At 54.3% G+C, this 24,312-nt stretch overlaps 10 protein-coding genes across 10 annotated transcripts; 8 read left to right on the top strand and 2 right to left on the bottom strand.

The window, feature by feature from the left end:
• Positions 1-3,318: 3,318 nt before the first annotated feature.
• Positions 3,319-4,551, top strand: MAM_07043 (Concanavalin A-like lectin/glucanase; the record flags this gene model as incomplete). Its single annotated transcript, XM_040825841.1, has 1 exon — positions 3,319-4,551. One exon carries the CDS (start codon positions 3,319-3,321, stop codon positions 4,549-4,551), a length of 1,233 nt encoding a protein of 410 aa, XP_040676224.1.
• Positions 4,552-5,390: 839 nt separating this feature from the next.
• MAM_07042 (uncharacterized protein) lies at positions 5,391-5,997 on the top strand (the record flags this gene model as incomplete). The annotated part of the gene is made up of 3 exons (XM_040825840.1): positions 5,391-5,438; positions 5,507-5,641; positions 5,713-5,997. 3 exons carry the CDS (start codon positions 5,391-5,393, stop codon positions 5,995-5,997), a joined length of 468 nt encoding a protein of 155 aa, XP_040676223.1.
• A 1,011-nt stretch (positions 5,998-7,008) lies between these two features.
• Positions 7,009-8,943, bottom strand: MAM_07041 (Major facilitator superfamily domain, general substrate transporter; the record flags this gene model as incomplete). Its single annotated transcript, XM_040825839.1, has 1 exon — positions 7,009-8,943. One exon carries the CDS (start codon positions 8,941-8,943, stop codon positions 7,009-7,011), a length of 1,935 nt encoding a protein of 644 aa, XP_040676222.1.
• Positions 8,944-11,791: 2,848 nt separating this feature from the next.
• MAM_07040 (uncharacterized protein) lies at positions 11,792-12,238 on the top strand (the record flags this gene model as incomplete). The annotated part of the gene is made up of 1 exon (XM_040825838.1): positions 11,792-12,238. The coding sequence occupies one exon, from the start codon at positions 11,792-11,794 to the stop codon at positions 12,236-12,238; it is 447 nt and encodes a 148-aa protein (XP_040676221.1).
• Positions 12,239-13,506: 1,268 nt separating this feature from the next.
• MAM_07039 (uncharacterized protein) lies at positions 13,507-14,594 on the top strand (the record flags this gene model as incomplete). Its single annotated transcript, XM_040825837.1, has 3 exons — positions 13,507-13,786; positions 13,849-14,507; positions 14,562-14,594. 3 exons carry the CDS (start codon positions 13,507-13,509, stop codon positions 14,592-14,594), a joined length of 972 nt encoding a protein of 323 aa, XP_040676220.1.
• An 831-nt stretch (positions 14,595-15,425) lies between these two features.
• MAM_07038 (40S ribosomal protein S18) lies at positions 15,426-16,160 on the top strand (the record flags this gene model as incomplete). Its single annotated transcript, XM_040825836.1, has 3 exons — positions 15,426-15,464; positions 15,628-15,758; positions 15,860-16,160. 3 exons carry the CDS (start codon positions 15,426-15,428, stop codon positions 16,158-16,160), a joined length of 471 nt encoding a protein of 156 aa, XP_040676219.1.
• Positions 16,161-16,642: 482 nt separating this feature from the next.
• MAM_07037 (UPF0023 family protein) lies at positions 16,643-17,575 on the bottom strand (the record flags this gene model as incomplete). The annotated part of the gene is made up of 1 exon (XM_040825835.1): positions 16,643-17,575. One exon carries the CDS (start codon positions 17,573-17,575, stop codon positions 16,643-16,645), a length of 933 nt encoding a protein of 310 aa, XP_040676218.1.
• Positions 17,576-18,497: 922 nt separating this feature from the next.
• MAM_07036 (tryptophanyl-tRNA synthetase) lies at positions 18,498-20,371 on the top strand (the record flags this gene model as incomplete). The annotated part of the gene is made up of 7 exons (XM_040825834.1): positions 18,498-18,797; positions 18,867-18,952; positions 19,014-19,063; positions 19,116-19,653; positions 19,714-19,825; positions 19,935-19,988; positions 20,045-20,371. 7 exons carry the CDS (start codon positions 18,498-18,500, stop codon positions 20,369-20,371), a joined length of 1,467 nt encoding a protein of 488 aa, XP_040676217.1.
• A 291-nt stretch (positions 20,372-20,662) lies between these two features.
• Positions 20,663-20,815, top strand: MAM_07035 (uncharacterized protein; the record flags this gene model as incomplete). The annotated part of the gene is made up of 1 exon (XM_040825833.1): positions 20,663-20,815. The coding sequence occupies one exon, from the start codon at positions 20,663-20,665 to the stop codon at positions 20,813-20,815; it is 153 nt and encodes a 50-aa protein (XP_040676216.1).
• Positions 20,816-21,412: 597 nt separating this feature from the next.
• Positions 21,413-23,189, top strand: MAM_07034 (carboxypeptidase Y precursor; the record flags this gene model as incomplete). The annotated part of the gene is made up of 2 exons (XM_040825832.1): positions 21,413-21,917; positions 22,027-23,189. 2 exons carry the CDS (start codon positions 21,413-21,415, stop codon positions 23,187-23,189), a joined length of 1,668 nt encoding a protein of 555 aa, XP_040676215.1.
• Positions 23,190-24,312: the final 1,123 nt, after the last annotated feature.

Genomic DNA, 24,312 nt, shown 5'->3' with positions numbered 1-24,312 from the left:
TCGGTTTTTTTTTTTTTTTTTTGGTACCGCTTTTTGTCTATTTATGTATGGCACTTGTATAACTTTGGAGTGGCTTTGTTTGCAATAGACGACATCAAGGCTCTTGGCAGATTCACTGTTGTGACATGTGGTGTAGTATCCGCGATGGGATCCGTACATAAAGACGGCCACGCGATTCACGGCGCGCCGCTACGCATTGATGGAAACGAGCCGGGCAAGTAGAGACGGCGCCCTGTCTGATGTCGTTAGTCGCAGAGATGAGATGCCGAGGTGCCGAGACCGGGGACTAGTACGTGTGGTCTCTTCATCTTTCATCTTGATGCGTTTGACAGGGAACATGAGTCGTTGTGAATCCAGGAGCACGGGTAGTTCGGAACAGGGGCGAGAGGTTGTTGAACAAGAGAAAGATGGGTCCTGGCTCGTTGGACTCCGTACGGTGGATTGATTGGTGACGACGTGAGAGATGTTGGGCTTGTCTTGTCACGGCTTTGTTGCTGTCTAAAATTTAACTTTTTTTTTCACATCTTTCAATTCTTTTGGGCCCCCGGCGACTGCAAGCACAGCCTTTTTGCAACAACGAAGAAAGCCTCGTCTGGGGCGGCATTGTGTTTATGCGCTCTGGCTGAAACAGGGGACGGGTCCATGGACAGCTTTATGGGCAGTGATCAGCCAGATCGACCTGTGTGTAGCACGGCAGAAGGTTGCCGGGCGAGAAGGCGAGCGGCAATGGCTGCCGTGATGCGTGACGGACGGCAGGTGGTCCGCCCGAGTGCTGGGTGGCTGCACTGGCCGTTTGCAAGTCGGTGCCGAGTCGCTTGTTGATTAGATAACCGAAGTTGGCAGCGAAATCCGGACTGAATATTGTGGACTGTGGGATTATAGTAATGGGAAAAAAAAATCAGATGCAAACGAGGATGCAAAGGGAGAAATTCATCGTCATGGATGCACCCCACCCTGCCATGCTCTGGTTGTTGTGGCTGGCGCGGAGACTTTATGGACGCAACTCTGTCACGCAAAAAGGAGAGGTGGCAGTCAACTGAAATTCGAACACGCCTGTGTGTGCTCCGCATCCCGTGCTCGTAGGAAATGCCTCGCTCGAGGAACACCATCCTGCACCTGGTTCGATATTGGCAAGCTGTTGTTACTACTACCCACTGTAGGCAGTTATGCAGGACAGGTGCTTGTCACTATTACCAGTTGGCGGATGCCATTATGACCTGGCTGGCGGAGCTGGCTTGTCGCCCGCGGCGCTTATTTTCGTCATGACCTGGCTCCCCCCCGCGAGCCATGTGGAGAAAAGTCATGGGCTTGCCGCCGAATCAATCAGGGTAGAGTATGGAGACGGATATTTCAACCGCGCAAGAGTCCGTCATCGGCCAGTGTCAATTCGTAGTTGCATGGTATGGTATGGCACCTCGGCGAGGAGTAAATGTCGCGTAACAAACCGACGGACGACTTCAGTGCTTGTGCAACGGTCAGAGCCTGTCAGCCACCCAGGCACTCTCTTGTTCCTGCTCCGTAAGCAATCCCAACTCACTTTGTTGTCAAACAGACTTGTTTCAACCTTGCATCCCTCTGGCCTGGGCGTTTCATCGCCAAGGGTCGCCTCGTAGGGTGACTTGGGGGTTCTCAGTCTCTCTCCGAATCTTCGCACACACGGTGTTTGCCGTGAACCGCCCGGCGGTCGCATTGTACTCGATGCCAAGAATCGAGACTCTTGCAAGACCTTGATGGACGTCGGAGGCGCCCAGGCTTGTCGGTTCCAGATGGACAAAGAGCCTGGGTATTAAACATGTGACTGGACTGGGGCGATCGCGCAAGACCTCACTGAAGAGGCCTTCTGTTTGTGTCGAGACGTCGTGCGTGTCTATGAAGGGAGGCCTTGTGGATGAATGGACATGGACCGAACTAACATCTGGGCCCTTGTCCGGTTTTCAGGTCTGTCTGTCCAACCAAGTACGTACCTCTTAACGGGGTACGGGGTACAAGGCACGCGCCAAGGCCAGGCCCAGGACACAATGGACGAACCAGTCCTCGAAGCTCCGTCGTGACCGGCCGTGACTGCCCAATGAGACCCAAGACGTCGTGTGTGTTGTTTCCTGGACGAACGCTGCGGGACGCGGCTCCACCCCGCCCGGCGCCTGTGGCAGGCTGCTGACATGGGCTTTAGCAGTGCCCTTGCAGTTGCCCCTTCGGCCTCTTGGCGTTGCCGGTCATGAGCTTTGATTGGCCCGCCAGCGACACCACCAGAGTGTCAGGTTCATGCGAACGCTTCTGCCTCACGACTGCAACATCGTCGGAAACGAGTTGCCAACCGCGGCCCGCAAAAAGCAACAGGGGAACGACTCTATTTTATTTTACGGAGTGTGCCCCTACGCACGGAAACACCAGACATGGAGCGAGGGGCCGACCGGGGGGGAGGGAGGAAGAGCGCGCGCATTCACACCACCAGCCGGGCTGCGAGTCTGTGACCGACGCAGCAGACACAACCAGGCGACCCCAGAAACAATGGCCACGTACGTATTTATTAGATATTTGCCTTGCCGTCCGTTGTCTAACATGTCTCTTCTCGATACTCTCCATCATCTTTGTTACTTTTTCCTTCTTTCGCTTCCGTTGACGGTTCCAGCGCCCTTTGTTGTATCTTGTCTGCCGTCCAGTCCTTCCGGCAGCTTGGTCAAGATTGTGCGTATTTCTCGTCTTGCATCGATTCATCTCCTTCTTTCGGCCGGCCAGACTCCCTATTGGAGAGAAAACAACGACAGCAACGTCTTTTGACCACAATTGTCAACCCAGTTGCTGGTTGCCATTGTTCTGCTCTCAACAATTGATTCCCTTCCTTTGGACCCTGATCTCAGTTCCTCATCACCTTGATCCTTTATATTGAGGACGTCACAAACTTGTCGCCTTCGCCTGTACATTCACTGCGCCCCAACTACTGTTCTCCGCCTTGGGAACTTTGACGGCAACTCGGAGTCACCCCACCAAGAGACTGCTTGCTGTCCGCCTTCCCAGTAGCTGCAGCAGCAACTGTGACAGGGCCTCGCTCTCTTATCTTCCCTCACATCCAAGCCCATCCTGGAGACGAGGCTCTGGTTCCGGGAAGTTGTCTAGGGCGGCAGAGGGACCTCGAGGCATCTTCATAAAAGAACCGTACGCATCACTTGGCGTCGCCGTGACAGTCTCGCGGATTTCTTGCTTTGACGCTGTCGTGCCGGCTCACACAGCAAAGCCGCTTCAAACAAGACGGGTTGTCTCGCCTCATTCCTAGGCCGACCGTCTACACCACATCTTGAAGGCAATCCATTTCCAATCCTCATGCGCGTTACGGGCTGCTTCGCTGCCTTTGCTGGCACCGTGCTCTTGTCTGCAGGCACCGTTCATGCCGGCTACCGCATTGACACCACCTACGATACCACCAACTTCTTCAACAGCTTCGACTTCTTCACGGGCAAAGATCCTACAGAGGGATTTGTTGAATATGTTGATGGGCAGACTGCCAAGAAGGAGGGCCTCGCCGTTTACGACAAGGGGGCCATCTACATGGGTGTCGACTCCAAGACCAAGAACCCTCCCAATGGCCGCAAGTCAGTTCGTGTGACGTCCAAAAAGACATTCACCCGCGGCCTGTTCATTGCGGATGTTGCCCACATGCCTGGTAGCATTTGTGGCGCATGGCCAGCCTTCTGGATGTTCGGCGCAGACTGGCCAAACTCTGGTGAAATTGACATTCTGGAGGGTGTCAATTCCCAGACGCAGAACGCCATTTCGCTCCACACCAAGGCTGGCTGCACAATGTCTAACCAGGGCGCCATTGCTTCTACCAGGCTTGCCTCTGCAGACTGTGGTGCCTCGGGTGCCTCGAGTGGCTGCGGACAACGCACCGCCGACAGTTCAAACTATGGCGACGGCTTCAACGCCATTGGAGGTGGTGTCTATGCGACTGAGTGGACTTCGGATCACATCGCGGTCTGGTTCTTCCCTCGGTCGAAGATTCCACAGGACATTGCCTCCCAGAATCCCAATCCCGGCAGCTGGGGAGCACCAACTGCTCGATTCGTGGGTGGAAACACTTGCAACATTGACGGTTTCTTCAAGAACCACCAGATTGTCTTTGACACCACCTTTTGTGGCGCTTGGGCCGGAAACCCCCAAGTCTGGAAGTCGGACTCCAAGTGCGCAGCTCTGGCCCCTACCTGCAAGGACTATGTTGCTGCCAACCCTGAACAGTTTGCGAATGCCTTTTGGGCCGTCAACTCGATCAAAGTCTACCAGCAGGGAGGCAACCCCGTTCCAGTCCAACACTACTCGGCGCCAGATTCGGGATCGCCGTCAGACTTGCTGGGACCTCAGGATCAAGGCCATACCCCTGCGCAGATCCAGGTCCAGCCTCGGCCGACTCAGCCAGCTACTCAACCTCAAGCTGCCAGCTCGCAGCCGCCGCCTCCGCCACCCAGACAGGACCTGTCATGGAATGGGAAAGTTTGGAACGGTGGCAGCTGGAACGCCAAAAGACGAATTAGGGCTGTTGCGAAACGATTTTCCGCCTGAGCGGCATGTGTAAAAGAAGCTGAGCTGCCGCAGTTGGGGCAAGCATGCGAGCAAGAGTTGTTGAACAAAGGTACCCAGGGCGGGTTCCCATTGAATAAATTGACAGGCCAAGCACGACGATACTGCCACAGTACGTTCTTTGGATTTCGTCTTGTTTCATATTGCATTCAATGTTTGGTATATATTTCACCATTTACCCAAGAGCCGCCACGACTCACACTCCATTGTATATATATAAGCACAGCTTTACTAGAAGTTGCGCTCGTGACGACAACTGCATGAAATGAAGAAGCCTTCCACTATGAAACCCCAAGTGCCTCTGGTGGTGAATGGGAAAAGGCAATGTGCAGCACTTTTGCTTGCTTGGAGAACAACAGCTGAGCGGCAGGGCGCATTCCGCGGGCGTGATGATGGCTGACTGGCGTGAACAAGATTTTTTGTTTGCAGTCGGAGGGCTCGCAACAGCAACGAAGTCTGCTGTGTATGACACGGGCCGTGACGGAGATTCATGGGTCATGAACTTTGAGGGACGAAGCGCTGGTAAGCTGGTATCGTCGCATCAATCGCGGTCCACCGGCGGACGAGCTTGGCGGCGCGCGCGCGGGGCTCCGTTCTCCGTCTTGTGAGCCGTCGGGCCGTCGGGACGCCCAGACAGCACGGACAGTTTCCAGCCCGCTTCCGACGGCTTCTGACTGCTTCCCCGACTCTCGATCCATCATCGACTCCAGCAACCGTGCTTCTCAACAATTGGAATTTCCGAAACCAAAACCCAAAAGAAAAAAAAAAACAAGAAACGCCGACCGAACCAACTCAAGTCCAGAATACCTCCAGCGCCCATCATGTCCGCCATCGGCCTCGACTGCAGCAAGAACCTCTCCTACTTCACTGTGAGCCCTCGCTCCTCGCTCCTCGTGTGTCCAGACTCCAAGAAACTCACCACGCACGCCTGACCCAGATCCCCGCCGTCTTCATCGCGACATGCCTCGGCCCTCACAGCATCGCCGTCGCCTGCTCCGGCAAAGCGTACGATAACGCGAACCCCCGAGCGCTGCGCGACGCCGTCTGCAAGAGCGAAACCATCGACAAGCCCGTAGGCCTTGCACTCCTGTCCCCTTGGCCCGACAACAAGTACCGGCTGACACCTTCTCCCCCCCCTCCCAGCGCCAGCAGATGATCCTCCGCGCAAAGGCCGCCTCCGAGAACGGCTTCGAATCCCTAGCTCTCTTTGCGGGCGGTGTCGTCGCCGCCAACCAGGCCGGTCTTCACGCGTGCCTCCTCAACACCCTGAGCATCGGCTATCTCGCCTCCCGGCTCGCCTACGTCTTCTGCTACGTCAAGCTCGGCGAGAACAGAAAGCTAGCTGGTCTGCGAAGCCTAGCGTGGACTGTCAGCGTGACGCTGTGCCTGACCATGTGGGCAAAGGCCGGCATCAAGGCCATGCAGTGATTTTTTTTTTTTTTTTGTTTTTTTGGCTCAGCCGCACACAACGTAACAGACGGCCCGTCTGCTCAGGTCGCACCTGTACTTCTGCATGGCGTCACGTTGCTTGCTGCTGCCGCCCATCACGACCGTCGGCGGCCGCCACTTCCTCTCGGCCGAGCAAGGCGTCGTGTCGTGTTTTGTTTCCCGTGACGATATTCACCCAGAGTGCCCTACATGGATTTTAGAAATAGCTTAGAATGAAAAAAAAAAAAAAGGTCCACCTCCTCCTACCCTTTGAGTCTCTCGTGCCTGATTGATACGGGGCAGAGAAGGGGAGAACATGATGATAAGCCATGTCTTTCCTCCTCCCGACTTGACCTCTTTTACATACACACCAGACACTATTAAAATGCTCTCCGGCAAGCTCATCGTCCTCCTGGCTCCAATTTACGCCGCAGGCGTCTCCGCTCGGGGGGAACCTGCTCGCCCAAAGGCCCCCGTGGTCTCGCTCGGCATTGCCGTCCCCAAGCACGTCACGACTACGTACACGGTGTCGCGGGCCACTGGTCGGCCGGGTCGCGTGGCGGCCGACACCCAGAATCACCCGCGGTCGCGGCACAGGCCAGATTGTCACTACACGTACTGCGACGAGCATGGGACAAGGGCGGTGCCACGAATGGCGAGGGACAACGGCATATGGTCCCCCGCTGGGCAAAGTTCCTGGCGAGACGAGGGCTCCTCTGGGGCCTTGCCATGACGGATCCAAGACTGACTGTGGGATGCCAGGGGCGTGGTGGGGTGACGAGCAATATGGCAGCTTCGACTCTGCGAGGAAACGGCTGGCTGTTTTGTTTGAATGTCGACGGAGGCACACAAAAGGGACGCACATGGCTACTAGCTGCAAATTGTTGATTCAAGTTTGATGCAGCGTGTCTATGCAAGCAGGTGAATGTGAATGGGGACGGGTAAATCCAACCGGCTAGAAATTGCGCCTACCCATGCGTCCGAATCACATCAGACGTGTACGTATGGGGGCTAGTTCCCGGTGGCCTCGTCGGCAAGCAAAGCACCCCGGGCCTCGTCATGAAGTGCCTCCTCTGTCGCATCTGCGTCGTCTTTGATTCTCATGGCAAAAATGCAAGAACCCAGGACAAACAGGCCTCCGAGCGCCATGACAATGGCAAAACTCTGATCGCCGGGTGTACCGCGTGGCTTCTGCAGGAACTTGAAGACGACGCTTGATCCCACGGTGGCGACGACTTGGGGAACTGCAATGGCCATGTTGTGAATGCCCAAGATGACGCCGGCTTGGTCCACTTCTTCACCTTGACCGGGCAGTTCGGCATCCACCGTGCCTTGCGAGCTTCCGCTGGGCGACGGCGCACCCCGGCTACTGCTCTGGCCTGGTGCCATGTTCTGAAGCTGCCTCACCCGGGCAATGGTGTCTCGCCGACTGATTTCACCGCTGATAATCGCCCATGGAGCCCACAGCGCCATGGCCCATGTGATGCCGGCCAGTCCTATCAAAACCGTGGCTCCCGCAACCGACCGGACGAGGACGGTGCAGAACATGGAGACGGCAAACAATACCAACGATCCGAGCCAGGCCCGCTTGAGTGTGAATCCTGGTAGTCTCAAGTAGTCGAGGTACGACCGCCGCGGCAATGCAGTCGTCTTCGTCGCGACAGGTTGGCCAGTGTGCGTGTTGACGGACACCGGGTGGCTGTCAAAAGTAGGCGCAATGAAGAAGGGCAGAAAGATGTTTGTGAGCAGGCTGACTATGGCGTTTATCAGCAGCGCAAAGGTCCCGATGCGGGTGGCCTGTTCATACAAGGCCTCCAGTTCTTCGGGCGTCATGTTGGGATTCTCCTCCAGGTATGGCTGGACATAAATCTCCCCAATGTACGACGACGTATAAAACAGTAGCGGGAAAAATCCAACCCAGGCAAAGAACTGGACTTGGCAGACTCGTTTGGTCTGCGGCGGCAGCCGCTTGATGGACTTGAAGATGTTGAAGAAAAAGGTGACGAAATTCGGCGTCTTCTTGATGGGGGACCCGTCCGTCCGGGGATTCCTTTCGCGTATGCTGGCCGTGCTGAGTGCGATCGTGATTGCTAGTCCAATACTGGCTACGGCGCAAAGTATCTTGAACTGGCTGTTTCCAAGGAACCACAGGTACGTGGGGAGGTTCACGTATCCCGCAACAAACCCCATGATGTTTCCGATGCCAGTAGCCCGGCTCGCCATTGCATTTGCTTCCTCTTGCTGATGAGCAGGCGCGCAGTCGACGAAAAAGGCTCGAATGGCAGCCTGGACCGTGTTGATGGCAATGTCGAGCACGTAGACGCCAATCACGGCGGCGGCGATGGTGACAACTTTGACGCCTTCTGACTTGGAATCCGCGCCGAAAAGCCCCAATATGCCCCCGACAATCTCTCGCGTCCAGGCGAGGAACATGAGGCCAGCAACTGTGGCGATGGTGCCGCCTACCATGAACGGCCGGCGTTTGCCCCATGGCATGCGGCAGTTGTCGCTAATAATGCCAACGTACGGCACAACCAGGGTTCCCGTCAATGGCCCAGCAATCCACACCAGTGCCATGAGTGACTTGCTGAGGCCAAGCGACAGTAGATACGGCGATCCGTTGGACAGCTCGACCGCCCAGGCAAGCTGCAAACCACCCATGCTGATTGTCAGCATAACCATGTACCATAGCCCCTTGGTTTCCTGCATCCCATCAAGGTGATGTGATGCGGGATTAGGTCTTGCCGCATCGCCTGGATCCGAGTCGTTGCTGCTGAGGAGAGGTGAGTCCTCACCAACGTCGCGGCCCAAGCGAGGGGCGGGTGGTGATGTAGTGCGGCTGGGTTCAGCGTCGGCGGTATCCAGCTGTCCTGGAGTCGGCGGCGACTTGGCTGCTTCAGAGACGGCTTCTCTATCCTGGGCGTTGCGTTCCCGCAGGCTAGCCATGATGGAGATTTGGCGGAGGCTGGGAGAGCAATCCCCACGGCGTGGTGTCTCGTCCAAGCTTGAAGGCACAGGACGCGCAGCTCGACGGCGCAACTTCCCGGTATTACAGCAAGGCCAGTCTTGCGCAAAAGGGCGTCGGACGGTACCGGACCATGATCTATGGTGCAGCAGGCGAGTCCATGAAAAACAGCAGACGGCGCACTCGACGGGACTTTGGTGTAACGACCTGTTGCTGGTGGTGCTGAGTAAAGCGAGCCACGCGACTTGGTGATGTGGTCAGTGACTTCCTTTTGTCACGACGTCGTCGCCTTTCATTGGGCCCGACGGCAGCACGGGGGCAAGCCATGTACAGGGACCTGGTCATGAGTGTGGTTGAGCTGTAGCTGAAGGTAGTCCGTACCCTACGCGGGGATCGTCGGTCTTTCGGCCAATCATATCGGACCAAGTCATTTCAGGGCGGCATTATAACTACCAGTTGGTTGACCTACAATTTTATTTCAACGGTAGCCTCGAGACACGCTCTCTCTTCTCGTCAGATCGATTTCAGGTTTGTTTCGTCGTGTTTTCTTTCGTCGCTGGGTGCAATGTCTTGCTGGTGTCTCTTCTGGTAGATGTAACGTTGATAGGCCTCTGCACGAATCCCGCCCAGCTTCTCTGTTACCGCGGACAGATCCCCACGACGTATTCAGCAACGTGTCCGCCCAGGAGCTCTTTCGGGACGGACTGTCACTCACAGTTTGAAATGGGCATCTTCAGACTCGCCATGGTGATGGGGACAGAGGATAGCGCTTCCAGAAAGGAACGAGAGACTCGGCTTCTGGAAATCGAGCCGACCAAATATGCGAAAACGACTCGGCTCAAGATACTAAGCACAATTCAAACCAAGCACGAGCAGACAAGCGGCTTATATCAACGGGAGGGACAAGAAGCTGTACCTCAAGTTTCGTGATAGGCCTACAGTGTAGTGTAGGAGCAATGGAATGCCAGCTCGCTTGGAGCCAATGCTACGGTGGGTGTACACGATTCGAAGGGACAGCCAAGAAACTTCGAGGAAACCCAGATAACTAATTGAGCCTCTCCCAGCCAACTGCGGACCGACAAGCGCGCTGTGGGACAAGACTCTCCGTCGAGGCGAGCAATCGGAAGCCAATCAGCGTGCAGATTCAGAGGGATTGGCGCCAAGGACACAAATGTTAAACGTCACGAAACGGACCCCATGACGTCGAGACCGGATCCAGACGTCCGGGCAAGCGGCTTCTTGTTTGTTTTGCATTCGTACTGAATGGATTCCTGGCAAACCTGGTCCGGTCCCAGGCCTGGCCGCAAGTTGCTCCATTCCGTTGGTTGGTGGTCGATTAGGAGTAACAATAGTAGCAGTAGCAGCAGTGATAGGTGCTCCGTACCGAGTACTGCTAAAGTGGCACAAACCAACACCCTCGTCCCGAGTTTTGCCGCGCTTCAACTTTTGGATGGGCAAGGACCCGTATCGCGGCATGCCCGTCGAAGCCACAGTGGACAAGTGTTGGCGGCCGACGCAAATGACTCGACAGCGGAAAATGCATACGCTGCGGCGCTCCCTCTCTATACCACTGAGAATGGATTGGCAACACGAACAGCATCTGGGGCAGCACGCAGAGTTTTGACGCCGGCTGTGGCTTCTGCCGGACCATCTGGGGTGGCCGTCTCAAGTGTTTGTTTGCGTCTGCGTCTGCGTCTGCACATGACGCTTTCCGAGGGGGAGGCACTAGCTCGGTGTCGAGTCGAGTCCCGCACCTGGGCTGGGCTGGCCAGTACGGATACTCGCATAGCAGTACTCCGTACGGAGTGCTAGTGTGGGCCCGGCCTGGTGCGCTAGTGGCGGTGCCAAAATGCGAAAACACCCCATGGGCCTATCCATGGCAGCCGCGGGAACTTGGCGGCTTAGTCGTCAGTAGGCTCCACCGCAAACGGCCTAGGCTTGCCGGAGGACGCCGTCGGACTCGCAGACTCGCAGCCCGGATGCGCAGATTTCTCTCGCCGTTCCACGCATGTTCTTTTGCTGTTCCATCAGCCACACCTACACCACCCTTCACCGCGCGGACCAGAGCGACATGTGTGCATGCGTGTGTCGGGAACGTCTGGACGTCTGGGCCCTGCTTGAGTGATGCGCATGCGCACGCGCGCGCGCATGAGTGCAGTCTGTCACACCAATGCAGCTGTTGGTGTCTCGTCGACGCCAGGCCCAGCGCCGGACCGCCCAGACGACACCAGCACCTGAGACCGACACCGCGTCGAGCCCTGGCCATTGATGCTGGCCCCGAATCAGTCCGTCCATGTCTCCGCACTCCAGAGCCTCCGAGGAGGAGCCCCAGAGCCCCAGAGCCCCAGAGCCCCGACGGCTCCACACGCCGCCGCCCCCTTCCTTCATGCGTACTTGGTGGCAACACTCACCAGTGACACCGCCCAAGCCCTCGCTCCTCCTCGGCCCTCCGCCTCCCACCTCCCACATGCTTTTTCCCACGGGTCGCGCTCGCTCTCTCCACAGAAAGACGACAATGGGCCGAAAAGAGTTGCCACCGACTGCGGAGTAACTTCCATGTTCCCGCAATGCGCGAAGAGACGAGCCCCCCCAGAGGGCGTTGGGCTGCCCATGCCCATCCATGTCCATGCAACATGCCCATGCAACGTGCCCAGGCTGCCCAGAACTCCCCGATTCCCTTTATAATCGGCCTAGATCTGCCCCCCCTTTTTCCGTCTGCGACAGTAGTTTTCTACAACGTCTACATTGCAACAAAAAAGTTGGTCAATTGGCCTTCCGCCTTGCCGCACGTAGTCTTTCGACAACAGCAACATCATCATCGCCGCTACAATGTCTATCCGAGACCGATTCCGTCGTGCCTTGCGCAAATCCGACAGCTCAGACACCACCATCTCGCAGACAGAGAGCAACACAACCACAACCACGACCAGCGAGACGTCATCGTTACACAAGTCAATCACTAGCAGCAAATTCGCCAGAACCTTTGCGTTTGCCCGCCGCTCCAAGGACGAGTCACATGAGGAATCCCGGAGGAACAGGAGGAACAAGAAAATCCACCCGAGCCAACGACCTCTCACGCTGCAAAATCTCAAGCATCAAGAAATGCTGAGCCATTTCACCATGACCTTTGGCGCCACGGACCCGAGCCAGATTGAGAGTGCCAGTTTTATTGGTGTGAGCCCGTGTTGCACGCGCGCGCCCAGCCTCGAGATCGATAGGGCAAAGATCATCGCCTCGCTGACGGACTCGCCGAGCCCCGACTCGGCCCGAGACTGACGAGGCGAACAATTGGCATCGCCGCATATCTACGGCGAAAAATGCTTCAGTGCTACTGAGTACGACTTCTATCACCTCTTGTCTGGCGCCGATAAATATAGACACCACTCGAAAGGCAAAGTACTACCAGAGTTATGAGTTATTGGATACACCGCTGGTCTCAGCGCCACCAACCGAGCACCAAGGCCACAGTCTCCGTGCTGTGGCCGAAATATGCGGCCCCTTGCAGATCATGCAGAGACCAACGCCAGTTGCTCACTTCATACGCAACAGCCTAGAGCGTCGTAGTCTCTTTCGCTTTCCTCCCCCCCTCCCAACCCCGGTTCCTTTTTTTCAACACCGACAAAGAAAGAAAGCAAGCCTAGAGAAATTAGAGGACTACACTGCATCACAATAGAGATGGCCGCCACAACAACTGTTACATTACAGTTCTCACGACCCTCGGACGGACACTAGAGCACACAACTACGCAATGGCTGGCACGGCCATGGCGAAGAGTACATAAAACGTGCCGCATGTACTATACGAACGGGCATGACTAACACGGGACTATGGGTTACCTGGGGGCATCAAGCGTTGGCACATATCGGGCATTTGGTATATACGGTTCATCGGCAGTCATGGCGGATCATTCCGCCCGCTTTCTTTGCTTTATTTACCGACGCATGCGTCATATCTAGTCGCGCACATGATGGCATGCTCTTTCATTTGTTTAAAAAGGGTGCCCGGAGTAGCCTTGGCTTATACTTGCCGACATGAAATACCCCATTGGCATAGACGATAATACATCATGTTTTGATCACGCCGGATCCAAGTCTCTGCGACCCGGTGGTAGTTGTAAACTTTGGCATCATGTTTTGACCACGCCTGATCCAAGTCCCTGCGACCCGATGGTAGTTGTAAACTTTGGCATACCCAGGTACATACTGACAGGCATTCATTCCTCGCGTCGCTGGATTCAGCAGACGGTCCCGAAGCCGAGCTTGACCACGCAGACGGAAGGAGCAACGATGCGTCACTGTTCAAGATGCTCGTCGACTCTGGTGACTTGCATCTGAGTCTGCCACCTGCCACGGCCGTCGCATCCACGGTTCACTGCACTTACCGTATTTGAAGCCAGCTGGCAAGCAACGTCTCCACAAGAATCAAAAACAATGTCTGGGCGACGCTGGGTTCAATCCCGTAGCCTGGATGACCCATTTACTCCTCACCGTTGTCCATTGGCGTCGTTTGACTGACGAGACGCCGGTAAAAGCCCGCCCGCCGCCATGGCCTCCAAGTCTTTCTTCGTCTTGAAGACAAAGGCCATTCCGAGTCGCTACCAGCTGTCCCGAAATATCCAGACTCTGCTCGAGGGCCTCGACAGTTACCATGTCGGAAGCCTCGACGTTGAAGAGCTCGGAAGACTAGTTCGTCTAAGCCCTCGGCGGAGGGCCGCCGTTGCGAATACCATCACCAAATGTGCCAACATCCTCAAAAAGGACCCCGCAGAGGTCAAGACTTGCGTTGACATTATCGAGATGTGCACGGAGATTCTGGACATTGCAGGTGAGAAAGCCGCCGCGAATCATGGCCAGTCTGGGGCACACTTGTCTTACACGCAGCCGCAGACAGGCAAAGCTGTACCCAAGGCTTTCCTTTCATGAAAATGCCAATAGAAATTCGGGCAAGAACGTTGGAGCTCATAATCGACAACACATTCCGAACGTCAATAGTAGTGCCGGCTGGGAAAACGCCAGGTTGCAGGTGTCCAAGGTTCGAAAGGGACAACGTCTTCCAGACTTCCCAGATGAAGGCGCTGCCGATACTGCTAGGTACAGCTCTAGATGAAGAGTTCTACCGGATTTTCTTTCGTAAGAAAAAGTTCCGATTTCGCTGCACTTGTGAGCTTCTTGCACATATAAATCATAATTCGCACTTCGCAGATCACGTCCGCCACATCGCAGTCCACTGGTGTGGCCCAGAATCAGCAAATACCTTCAAATTACTCCCACAGTTGATTAACCTACAGTCTCTGACACTCAATATTTCCAAGTCGACGCTGGTGCACTTGAATGAACGTGCCACCTTGATGCGATCATATTTCCCACTGGCCTATCGAAATATTAGGATGGCGGACGTCTTGGGCCTGGATGAGCTGTTGCTCGTGCGTGGTCTCCAAGATGTCCATGTCTTCAACGTCCAACCAAAGAGCAGCTCACATGGCGTTGAGATGGATCGCGTGTGCCTTTGGGAATTGCTGACAAGTCAGCTTACACAACCACGAGAAGTACGTACATGCATGGGCGGGATTGTGCTTGATTGCGAAGGCTAACTCATTTAGTCGCAGGACTCGACAGCTGCCCTGAGCCTTTAGGAAAAAATCAATTTGAACGGCATATACAAAAAGAAGGGCATACAATGAATGCACTGCATGTTTCGAGAGTTCAGGGACGCAATCAATTGCCGAGCTTGTGCTCGGGAATTTGTCATACCTATAGGAGCAAGGGGACAAGCATTATACAAGTAATGAACATTATTCAAGTACTCTGGGGGGACATGGTGCAATGGATAGACGGAAAATGTAACAACTGATAAATTACGATAACCCCCATTTGGTGAATTCACTGAAGGTTTCGTACTCAAAAAGCGTTGTCAAAATTCTTTCTTGTCTTGTACTCACACACCAAAGTGAGGGTGTCCGGCTCAAGATCTGTCCTCTAGATGGATTGACCGAGCGATGGCAGAAGACGAGCCAAAGAAAATAAGCTACGAGAATCAACACCTACCGTCAAAGGGTGAGGCTGTCTGCGCGTAAAAGCTGCTCGCAATTTGAGCAGGCCCGACAGCATCAAACATACCGGGAACTGAGGCTCCAAAATGTATGGGGAGAATGATTGCGCCAATTTGGCTTGGATTTGTGTTGTTCACAGGTCAAGGTGGCCTCCCGGTCCGGAAACCAACGTAATTTGCCCAAGCATTACGGAGTAAACCAACCCGCTTAGTAAGCCATTCATATCACGTGGTCCTATCGTGACAGGATTTTTAGTGTGTGCACCCACCCACAGCTTGCCCTACTTGTGCCCCCACAGGGTCGAAAAATCCCGCCAAGTTAAGCGAGGGCAGACAAATCTCCGCCTCTCTTCCCTCAACCCAAATCCATTGACCATCATCGAGCACACGGCAACGACTCACACAGTTGCCCATCATGTCGCTCGTTTCGGGAGAGAAGACGAACTTTCAGTTCGTAAGTAATGCACTGCCTCCATCATCCTTGGCGATTGCTCGACGATTCCACTCAATCTCTTTCAGTCGCTCGCTATGATGGTGCCAGCGACATGATCGAACGTGCCAAAGAATTCACTTCCTTTGTATTGGTTACAGTGGAAGCTAACACCCCGGACAAATAGATCTTGCGTCTTCTGAACACCAATGTCGACGGCAAGCAGAAGGTTATGTACGCCTTGACCAAGATCAAGGGTGTCGGTCGCCGATACTCAAACTTGGTCTGCAAGAAGGCTGATGTCGACCTGAACAAGCGGTACGGTCTATTGTCCTCCACTAGCTACGCGGGAGACAGAGACAGAAAAAAAGGGAGCACGAGGAGCAGCGCAAGAATGCTAATGATTCCGTACTCGATAGTGCCGGTGAACTCACCTCGGAAGAGCTTGAGCGGATCGTCACGATCATCCAGAACCCTACCCAGTACAAGATTCCCTCTTGGTTCCTCAACAGACAGCGCGACATCGTGGACGGCAAGGACTCGCAGATTTTGGCCAACGGTGTCGACTCCAAGCTGCGTGATGACTTGGAGCGCTTGAAGAAGATTCGCGCCCACCGTGGTCTCCGCCACTACTGGGGTCTCCGTGTCCGTGGTCAGCACACCAAGACCACTGGTCGCCGTGGTCGAACTGTCGGTGTCTCCAAGAAGAAGGGTGGTTAAATTATACGCTGTGACTATCACTGCATTGGGATGGGTGTAGAAGGGCGTGACGGACTGGGTTTATTCCATCTTTTTGCTCATATCTGGACACAGGTTTGCTTTCGGGCAATGCAGCTTGGCTCATAGCTGTACTCTAGATCAGACGTCATGAATCAAAAGTATTCAAGCAACACTTGTGCTGTCGAGGGCTCTCTTAGTGTAGTCCTTGGAGGGGATCTTTGCTACGCGAAAAAAGAGTGCATGCCAGAAAATCAGTTGGGCTGATTCGGAGACGATTCAGATTCTCTTGGTACTGGCAATTTATAGGCCTTTTCACGATGCAATGCCCTCGCCATCGGGCAACAAGCAACGCAGTCGACAAGAACCACCAAGCGTCATGTCTATGCAACAACAGACAAGAGGCTGCGGGAGCGCCAGAGATGGACCCAAAAGCAAGAGCAGCATGGGCATCATTCGCCAACGGAGTCTCTTTGACCTCGGCTTTAATCTTCATGCGTAACAGCCATATCCAAGACCTCTACCCGTCCTTGGCCCTTGGTCTCGTTGCCAATGAAATCCGACAAGGCCTTGAAGGCGCCTGGTTCAACAAAGCCGACGACTTCCCACTCGGAGCCCACGACATCCTGATTCTCCACCTGCTCTACGTATCCCAAAATCTTGTCCTTGACCGTCCCGGGGGCCTTTTGCTCGCCATCTTCCTCCTTTGCAGCAGCCCCCTTGGCCGGCCTGACGGCCTGCTTCAACACACTTGTCGGGCACGATATCCTCAACCTCATGCGCGCTCTTGCCACCGGAATAGGCTGGTAGGAAATGAGGGCCTTCATCGCCTCCAACGCCTGATTCTTGGCACTCTTGGTGGTCACCACGCCGGTCCAGTTGTGCTCCCTCGTCATGGGTTTCGCCCCCCCGTCGTCGTCCGCGGCCGGGGTCGCTGCGCCGCTCGCCGAAGCGCTCCTGTCCTTGTCGGTGTTGTGTGCCTGGGAGCTCAGCATGTCCAAGGCCTTGTCGATCATGCCGGACGTGTACACTCTCTTTGTCCTCGGATCGACCAGTTTACTGGCCACTATGCTGACGACCTCGTTGTGCACGCGCTCCAGCTGCGCGGCCCTCTCTTTCTCGCCGACTTGCAACTCGCCCTTTTTCAGGATTTCCAAGACGATGTCGTCGGTGGATTTGCCCTTGCCAAAGGCCTTTTCGAGATCCTCCTTGGGAGCCGTCTGGCCCTTGGACACGTTGAGGAACACACTGGGGATCTGGAGGACGTTGTCGAGATCGGTTTCGATGCCGGAGCGCCACTCCATGACCTTGTTCTTGTAGCAGGCGATTTCGAAGCGCCTTTTGCCCCTTTTCAGGCGCACGAGCGACACGTTTGTGAGCTTGATCTGGTTGGAGGGCTGGTTGATCTGGCGGGACATGGCGGGCGGTGTGGGCGCCGGCTCGAGCCTGAGCTGGAGGAGGAAATGAAGAGTGCCCGCTGCCGCCGCGATCAACGCAACGCAAATGAGGAGATTTCCAGGAAGGTCGGCAGGGGCCGGCCAGCAAGCTTGGTGGGAAAGCTGATGGAGGTATGATGACGATGTCCGTGGCGGGGCAGCTGTCTTTTTGCAAACTGATGAGGCACGCACGTTTCAGCTGCTAGCTCGGGCTGTGCGCGTTGCTACTGATGAAAGGTACCCACCCGGGTAGGTAATTAATTCACAGGTGCAGGAAAAAAGCCGACGTGCAAATTGCAAATTGCGAATGTCGACAGAATCGCCGCATCACTGAGCTGTGATCCCTGAATGTGCCTGAGTAGATTGGTCTACGGAGCACGGAGTACTGGGGGTAGTATTGACTCATAGGTTGGTAAATGCGCAATGGACACTCATTTTTTATTTTTCTGTTCTGCGTCAGAGGGTTAGGGTTGCCAGAAACGCAGCCACGGAAACAGCACCTCACAAGTTGTGCATGTCTGACCGTACTTCTTCCACTTACTGGAGTAATTTGGCGACGACGACGACGATTTGCTGTTTGATTTATTTTCGTTCATCTGCTCGTGAGCCCGCGGGCCCTGTGACACCGCCTAGGAACAGTGAGATGTCAACTGGTTCTTTCCTTTCCCTTTTTTTTTTCTCCCCGTCAACCCCGCCATGCCATGCGACCAAGTGAAATCCTTCAAACTGCCCCGCCTTTGCCTGCACCCTGGACATGCAAGTGCATCTCGCGGCGCATTCGACTTCTTCACTGTCGAGTCACAACTATCCAGTACGCACGCATCTGACTTCCTTTCCGGACCGAGGCACTGGAATTGCATCTGAATATTTGCACAGCTGAAGCAGAAGCACAACCCCCTTCGCCATGGACTCCGCTCCCACGCCCCTTGACCCCGTCCCTGCCGACGACGTTGCCTCTCCAGAGTCCAAACCCTCCAAGCAGGACATCAACCCCTGGTCAGTATCCGGCGAAGTTGGCGACGACGGAAAGGTCAAGGCCATTGACTATACCAAGCTCATTGATGAGTTTGGCACCAGCAAGATCGACGATGCACTGCTTCAGCGCTGGGAGAGAGTCACGGGCCAGAAACCTCACCGGTTTATGCGCCGTGGTATTTTCTTCAGTCATCGAGATCTACACATGATTCTGGACCGTTATGAGAAGGTGTGATTTGTCAAGTCCAAGATTTTACGACGTTCTGTATAGTCGCTGACCTCTCTCGTCTTCCTTTAGAATGAGCCTTTCTTTCTATATACTGGTCGTGGACCTAGCAGTGATAGCATGCACATCGGACACACCCAAGTTTTTGACTTTGTTAAGTACGAATACCCAACAGGAGGCTAAACGGAGACCAACGGGACTGAATTCATGTGCGACTAGATGGCTGCAAGACACACTGGATGTACCTCTGATAGTCATGTTGACAGACGGTGAGCCCCTTTGGTCATTGAACACGTGAGACATGCAACCAACACGAACTAGATGAGAAGTACCTCTTCTCCGAGAAGCGAACGGTAGAAGAGGTCATGGGATATAGCAGGACCAATGCCATGGACATTATTGCCGCTGGCTTTGACCCCAAGAAGACATTCATCTTCTCCGACTTTGCCTACGTTGGAGGCGCCTTCTACAAGAACATTGTTCGTTTCGCCAAAAGAGTCACATACAACACCGCCAAGGCAATCTTCGGATTTGATGGCAGCTCAAATATTGGCAAGATTCACTTTGCCAGCATCCAGGGCGCAACCTCGTTCGCATCATCATTCCCTCACATTTTTGGTCCCGACGAAAAGAAGACTAGCTCCATCCCCTGTTTGATCCCGTGTGCCATCGACCAGGACCCTTATTTCCGATTGACCAGAGACTGTGCCCAGGGTCTCAAGTTTGCCAAACCAGCTCTCATTCACATGCGGTTCTTGGATGCTTTGCAAGGGCCGGGGTCAAAAATGTCGGCTAGTGACGATAACTCTGCTATTTTTCTAAGCGACACTGCGAAGCAGATCAAGACCAAGATTAACAAGTGAGACCGCGCGCTCAACACCCTCGTACCTTTGCCGAATCAGCATGCTAAGTCGTCTAGATATGCTTTCTCTGGAGGTCGCGAGACAGTGGAGGAGCACCGCGAAAAGGGCGGCAATGCCCATGTAGATGTTGCGTACCAATACCTCACGTTCTTCCTGGAGGATGATGATGTACGATTAGCTCTACCCCCCCTTCCCCTCTCCGGGCGGCAACTGTAGAATATTCTCTTTCTTTTTTCCTTTCTCTTTTTCTTTCTTTTTCGACTAACAAACGAAAAAGGAGCTCAAAAGAATCAAGGACGAATACAGCAGCGGCAAATTGCTCACCGGCGAGGTACGTTCCCCTCACAAGGCTTGTCAGCTGCACACTCACCGTTCCACCATCTACAGCTCAAAGCGATTTGTATTGAACACCTCCAAAAATACGTCGGCACCTTTCAAGAACGACGGTCAAAGGTTAGCGATGCTGTGGTTGACGAATTCATGTCGGTGCGCCCACTGGAGTGGAAAGGCAACCCACGGGTTCCTCGGGCAGACCTCGTTGTGCCAGTCACCAAGGCTGCTGACGGCGTTTCTCCTTACGGCGATACAGGTAGCACTGGTGAGCTGAGCAAGAATGCAATGAAGAAGCTTCTCAAGGAGCAGCAAATAGCAGCCAAGAAGGCCCAAAAAGCGAAGGAAAGGGAGACAGCGACGACGGAAGGGAGTGGAGCATAGAGCAGAAATGCCTATTGTTATAGACGAATAGAGTTCATCACCTTGGCTGACCCGGCCGTGTTCACAAGGTGATCCGACATCCGAATCTTGGACTCGGACAAAACAGACCGAATATGCGTGATGGCGTTTATGTTTCTGTCGGTAAGCATGGCCACCCGTTTGGAAGTAAGCATGAAGAATCGAGCGCTGCTCGCCTCGAGGTGAGGGACTGCAACGAGCTACACAGTGCACAACGTGGGCTTTCTTGGCAGTTTTGAAAACAGAATATGCCCGGCGTGGTGTTTACTAGACATGGCCGGAGGTGTCTTGTCCCGGCAAGCCAAAGAGAAGATGGACGCCATCGGTGTCTGGTATTCCGGGCAAGCGTCGCCAGAAATGAAGCACATGGATGGAACTGTTGACAGGCTCGGACAAGCCGCAGGGCAAATGACGGCATTTGTGTGAGTCCGTGACGGTCTCAAGGCTACTACTACCAGTCGGGCGGCGAGACGATTCTCTCGCAGGTTTGCGTCGATCAGGCGACTGGCCAGCAGTGCGCTGCTCCGTCTTGATGGTTTTTTTTTTCTTTTTTTTCTTTTTCTTCTTCTTTTTCTTCTTTTTCTTTTTTTTTTCCCCGGAAACGCTTTTCGAGCTGGCATATTAAACGGCGTCACTATTTTTGAATAGGCTTAGGAGCAACTGGTGTTCTCTATGTTGATGCCTTAGATTCAGGGTTGTTAGACTTGAATACTCCGTATTCCCAGTGTCTATCTGCCTCTTGGAAAATACGTAGTGTGCACGTGACATGACAAGTGCCCCCACTTTTTGTCTGTCGCAACTTGTGAGCCTCTCGTATGGCTGGCACAGTCAGCTGTGTCTCGGTCAGGCTTGCCGCGAGTGCTCTAGCCTCTTAGTGCCATCACGTCGTCGAGGCGGCCACGTCCCCTTCCTCTCCTTTACAACCTCTTCCTCAGTCTCCCGCCCTACATTCCATCAACGTCATCATCATCCACCCTACAATTATCTGCATCGTGAGTTGCAAGCAGGCGACGCCAATACACCATGCGGCTGTCTACTTCCACCCTCCTGTTGGGTGCCGCCTCGTCCGCGGTCGGTCTGCAGGACCAAAAGGTTCTCAGTAAACCCAAGTCCTCAACCTTCGGCTCCGACTTCAACGTGGTTGGCAATGTGGATTTTGATGCTTGGACTAAGCCCTTGAAGGAGGCATTTGGCGAGGCTACCTCCGAGGCCAAGGCGATATGGGACGAAGTTGCCATGCTCGCCCCCGATGCCGTCGATGCCTTCAAGAAGCATGTCATGAATTCCAAGCCCAAGAAGCACTCGCGTATCTCTGACAACAAGTGGGATCATGTCGTTCATGGCGCTGATGTCCAGGATATCTGGGTTGAGAACGAAAGGGGCGAGTCTCACCGCAAGGTCGGAGGAAAGCTCGACAACTTCAGTCTTCGTGCTAAGAAGGTTGATCCTTCTAAGCTCGGCGTCGACAAGGTGAAGCAGTACAGCGGCTACCTCGACGACAATGAACAAGACAAGCATCTGTTTTACTGTAAGCACGCCCATCATTCCCCGACAATCCCCTTCCTCTTTTCTTCGTCACCAGTGATTGATGATGGCTTGTCGGGTTGTTACGAAGTGGATGCTGACCGAGCATACAGGGTTCTTTGAATCGCGCAATGACCCCGAGAACGATCCCGTGGTCCTCTGGCTTAACGGTGGCCCAGGTTGCTCATCACTCACAGGACTTTTCATGGAGCTCGGCCCTGCTTCCATCAATGACAAGATCGAGGTCGTCCACAACCCATACTCATGGAATGCCAACGCATCGGTCATTTTCCTCGACCAGCCCGTCAATGTGGGCTACTCATATGGTAGTGGTACAGTCAGCAACACTGTCGCTGCCGGCAAGGATATCTATGCCCTCCTGACCCTCTTCTTCCACCAGTTCCCAGAGTACGCTAAGCAGGACTTCCACATTGCTGGTGAATCTTACGGCGGACACTACATCCCCGTTTTCGCCTCGGAAATTCTGTCACACAAGGATCGCAACATTAACCTCAAGAGCGCCCTGATTGGAAATGGTCTGACCGATGGCTACACTCAGTACGAGTACTATCGCCCAATGGCATGTGGCGAAGGTGGCTACCCTGCCGTTCTTGATGAGACTCAGTGCCGCAGCCTCGACAACGCCCTCCCTCGTTGCCAGTCCTTGATTCAATCTTGCTACAACTCTGAGAGCGTCTGGACCTGTGTTCCCGCCAGCATCTACTGCAACAATGCCATGATTGGACCTTATCAACGCAGCGGCCGCAATCCTTATGATGTTCGCATTGACTGCAAGGGCGGTAGCTTGTGCTACGAGGAACTTGAGTATATTTCTGAGTGGTTGAACAAGGCCGAGGTTATGGAGGCTCTCGGTGCTGAGGTTGAAACCTACGACAGCTGCAATTTTGACATCAACCGCAACTTCTTGCTTCAGGGTGACTGGATGAAGCCGTACTTCAAGCTTGTTCCTCAGATCCTGGACGAGATCCCCGTCTTGATCTACGCTGGCGACGCCGACTTTATCTGCAACTGGCTTGGAAACCAAGCCTGGACGAACAAGCTCGAATGGTCTGGCCACAAGGGCTTCTCTGGGGCCAACAGCAAGGGTGTCAAGATTAGCTCCGGCAGTAAGACCAAGGAGTATGGTAAGCTCAAGTCGTACGGCAACCTATCATTCCTTCAGGTTTACAAGGCCGGCCACATGACCCCTTTCGACCAGCCCAAGGCATCTCTAGACTTCCTCAACCGCTGGTTGGGTGGCAGCTTGAAGGCGTAATGAATGGGCCACATGTCTGCAGGAACAGAATGACGCAAGAGATGCATAGAAGATCGAACTAGGGGGAGTTGTGTCCATTTGGCTGTGCCAGAATGTAGTGTTCCACCGGAGTCAAATAGAAGAAATGACTGAACACTAGCTCTAGTGCAAGCAGAGTCGATCAATTGCATGAATAAGCTGCGTCGTGCTGACGTCATGACTGGCTAATATTACTCGGTAAGCAAAGCCGGAAGTGCCGGAGACCAGTTGACATTTTTTGGCGGGCATATAACTATGTAAACGTCGGACACTTGCCCAACTACGAGGTATATATATTGTCGGAAGATGAGGAGGGCATTAACGCACACGAAAGTGGCCGGTGGCTACGCCATTTTTTTGTGCGACATATATGTAACTATCTGGATTCCGTCTACACAAGGTTGAAGGACAACGCATCCAGAGTGCCAGCACCAACAAAATGGCCATGTCAAGACAGACGCGGCGGCATTCCCAAGTACTACTCCCCAAAGGCGTATTCTATGCGACCTGCGGAAGAAAGGGGGAGGGGAGCCTTCGATCTCTCTCGATCTCCCTCGATCTTTCCTTTCCCCCAAAGCGCCTACCTAAGTGACAATGGCTTCGGGAAGGACATTGGCGCAAAAGTCAAACATAGCGTAGCGCATAGCTTCACCAGCTAAGGACAAAGGCCGTTTGTTTGTCGAAGAGTGATTTGTAGGAACTCGAACTCGCCAGTAGTACTCCGTACTGGGCTGCTTGTGGGGTGATTTTGCGGGGCGCCCCCACGTACTGCCAGCCCGCTGTGAGTGGCCAGGCTGGGAGAAGGCGGAACCGGCAGTCCGGGAGTGCCTGGCCGCGTTGCGACTGGGCTTGGGGCCGAAATTGTTGAGGAACGAGCATGTCAACTCAGCGCGACCCGGCACCAGCACGGGAACAGGAAGTACCTACATAGATACCTACCTATGTCACTCTGCACCACTAGGTAGGTGAGGTGAACAAAAACATGTAGCTACATGGCTTGACATTGTACATGCCCCTGCTTCATGTACGTTATTCAAGTACCTAGGTTCTTAGCCGAATGGATGTGCTCCGTACCCAGGTGGTAGTAGTGGTAGCCTGCAGTACG

This window comes from Metarhizium album (assembly GCF_000804445.1).
Source record: "Metarhizium album ARSEF 1941 chromosome Unknown scaffold_26, whole genome shotgun sequence".
Taxonomy (NCBI): domain Eukaryota; kingdom Fungi; phylum Ascomycota; class Sordariomycetes; order Hypocreales; family Clavicipitaceae; genus Metarhizium; species Metarhizium album.
Note: the sequence above shows the minus strand (reverse complement) of the source record. Positions and strands in the feature narration are given on the sequence as shown.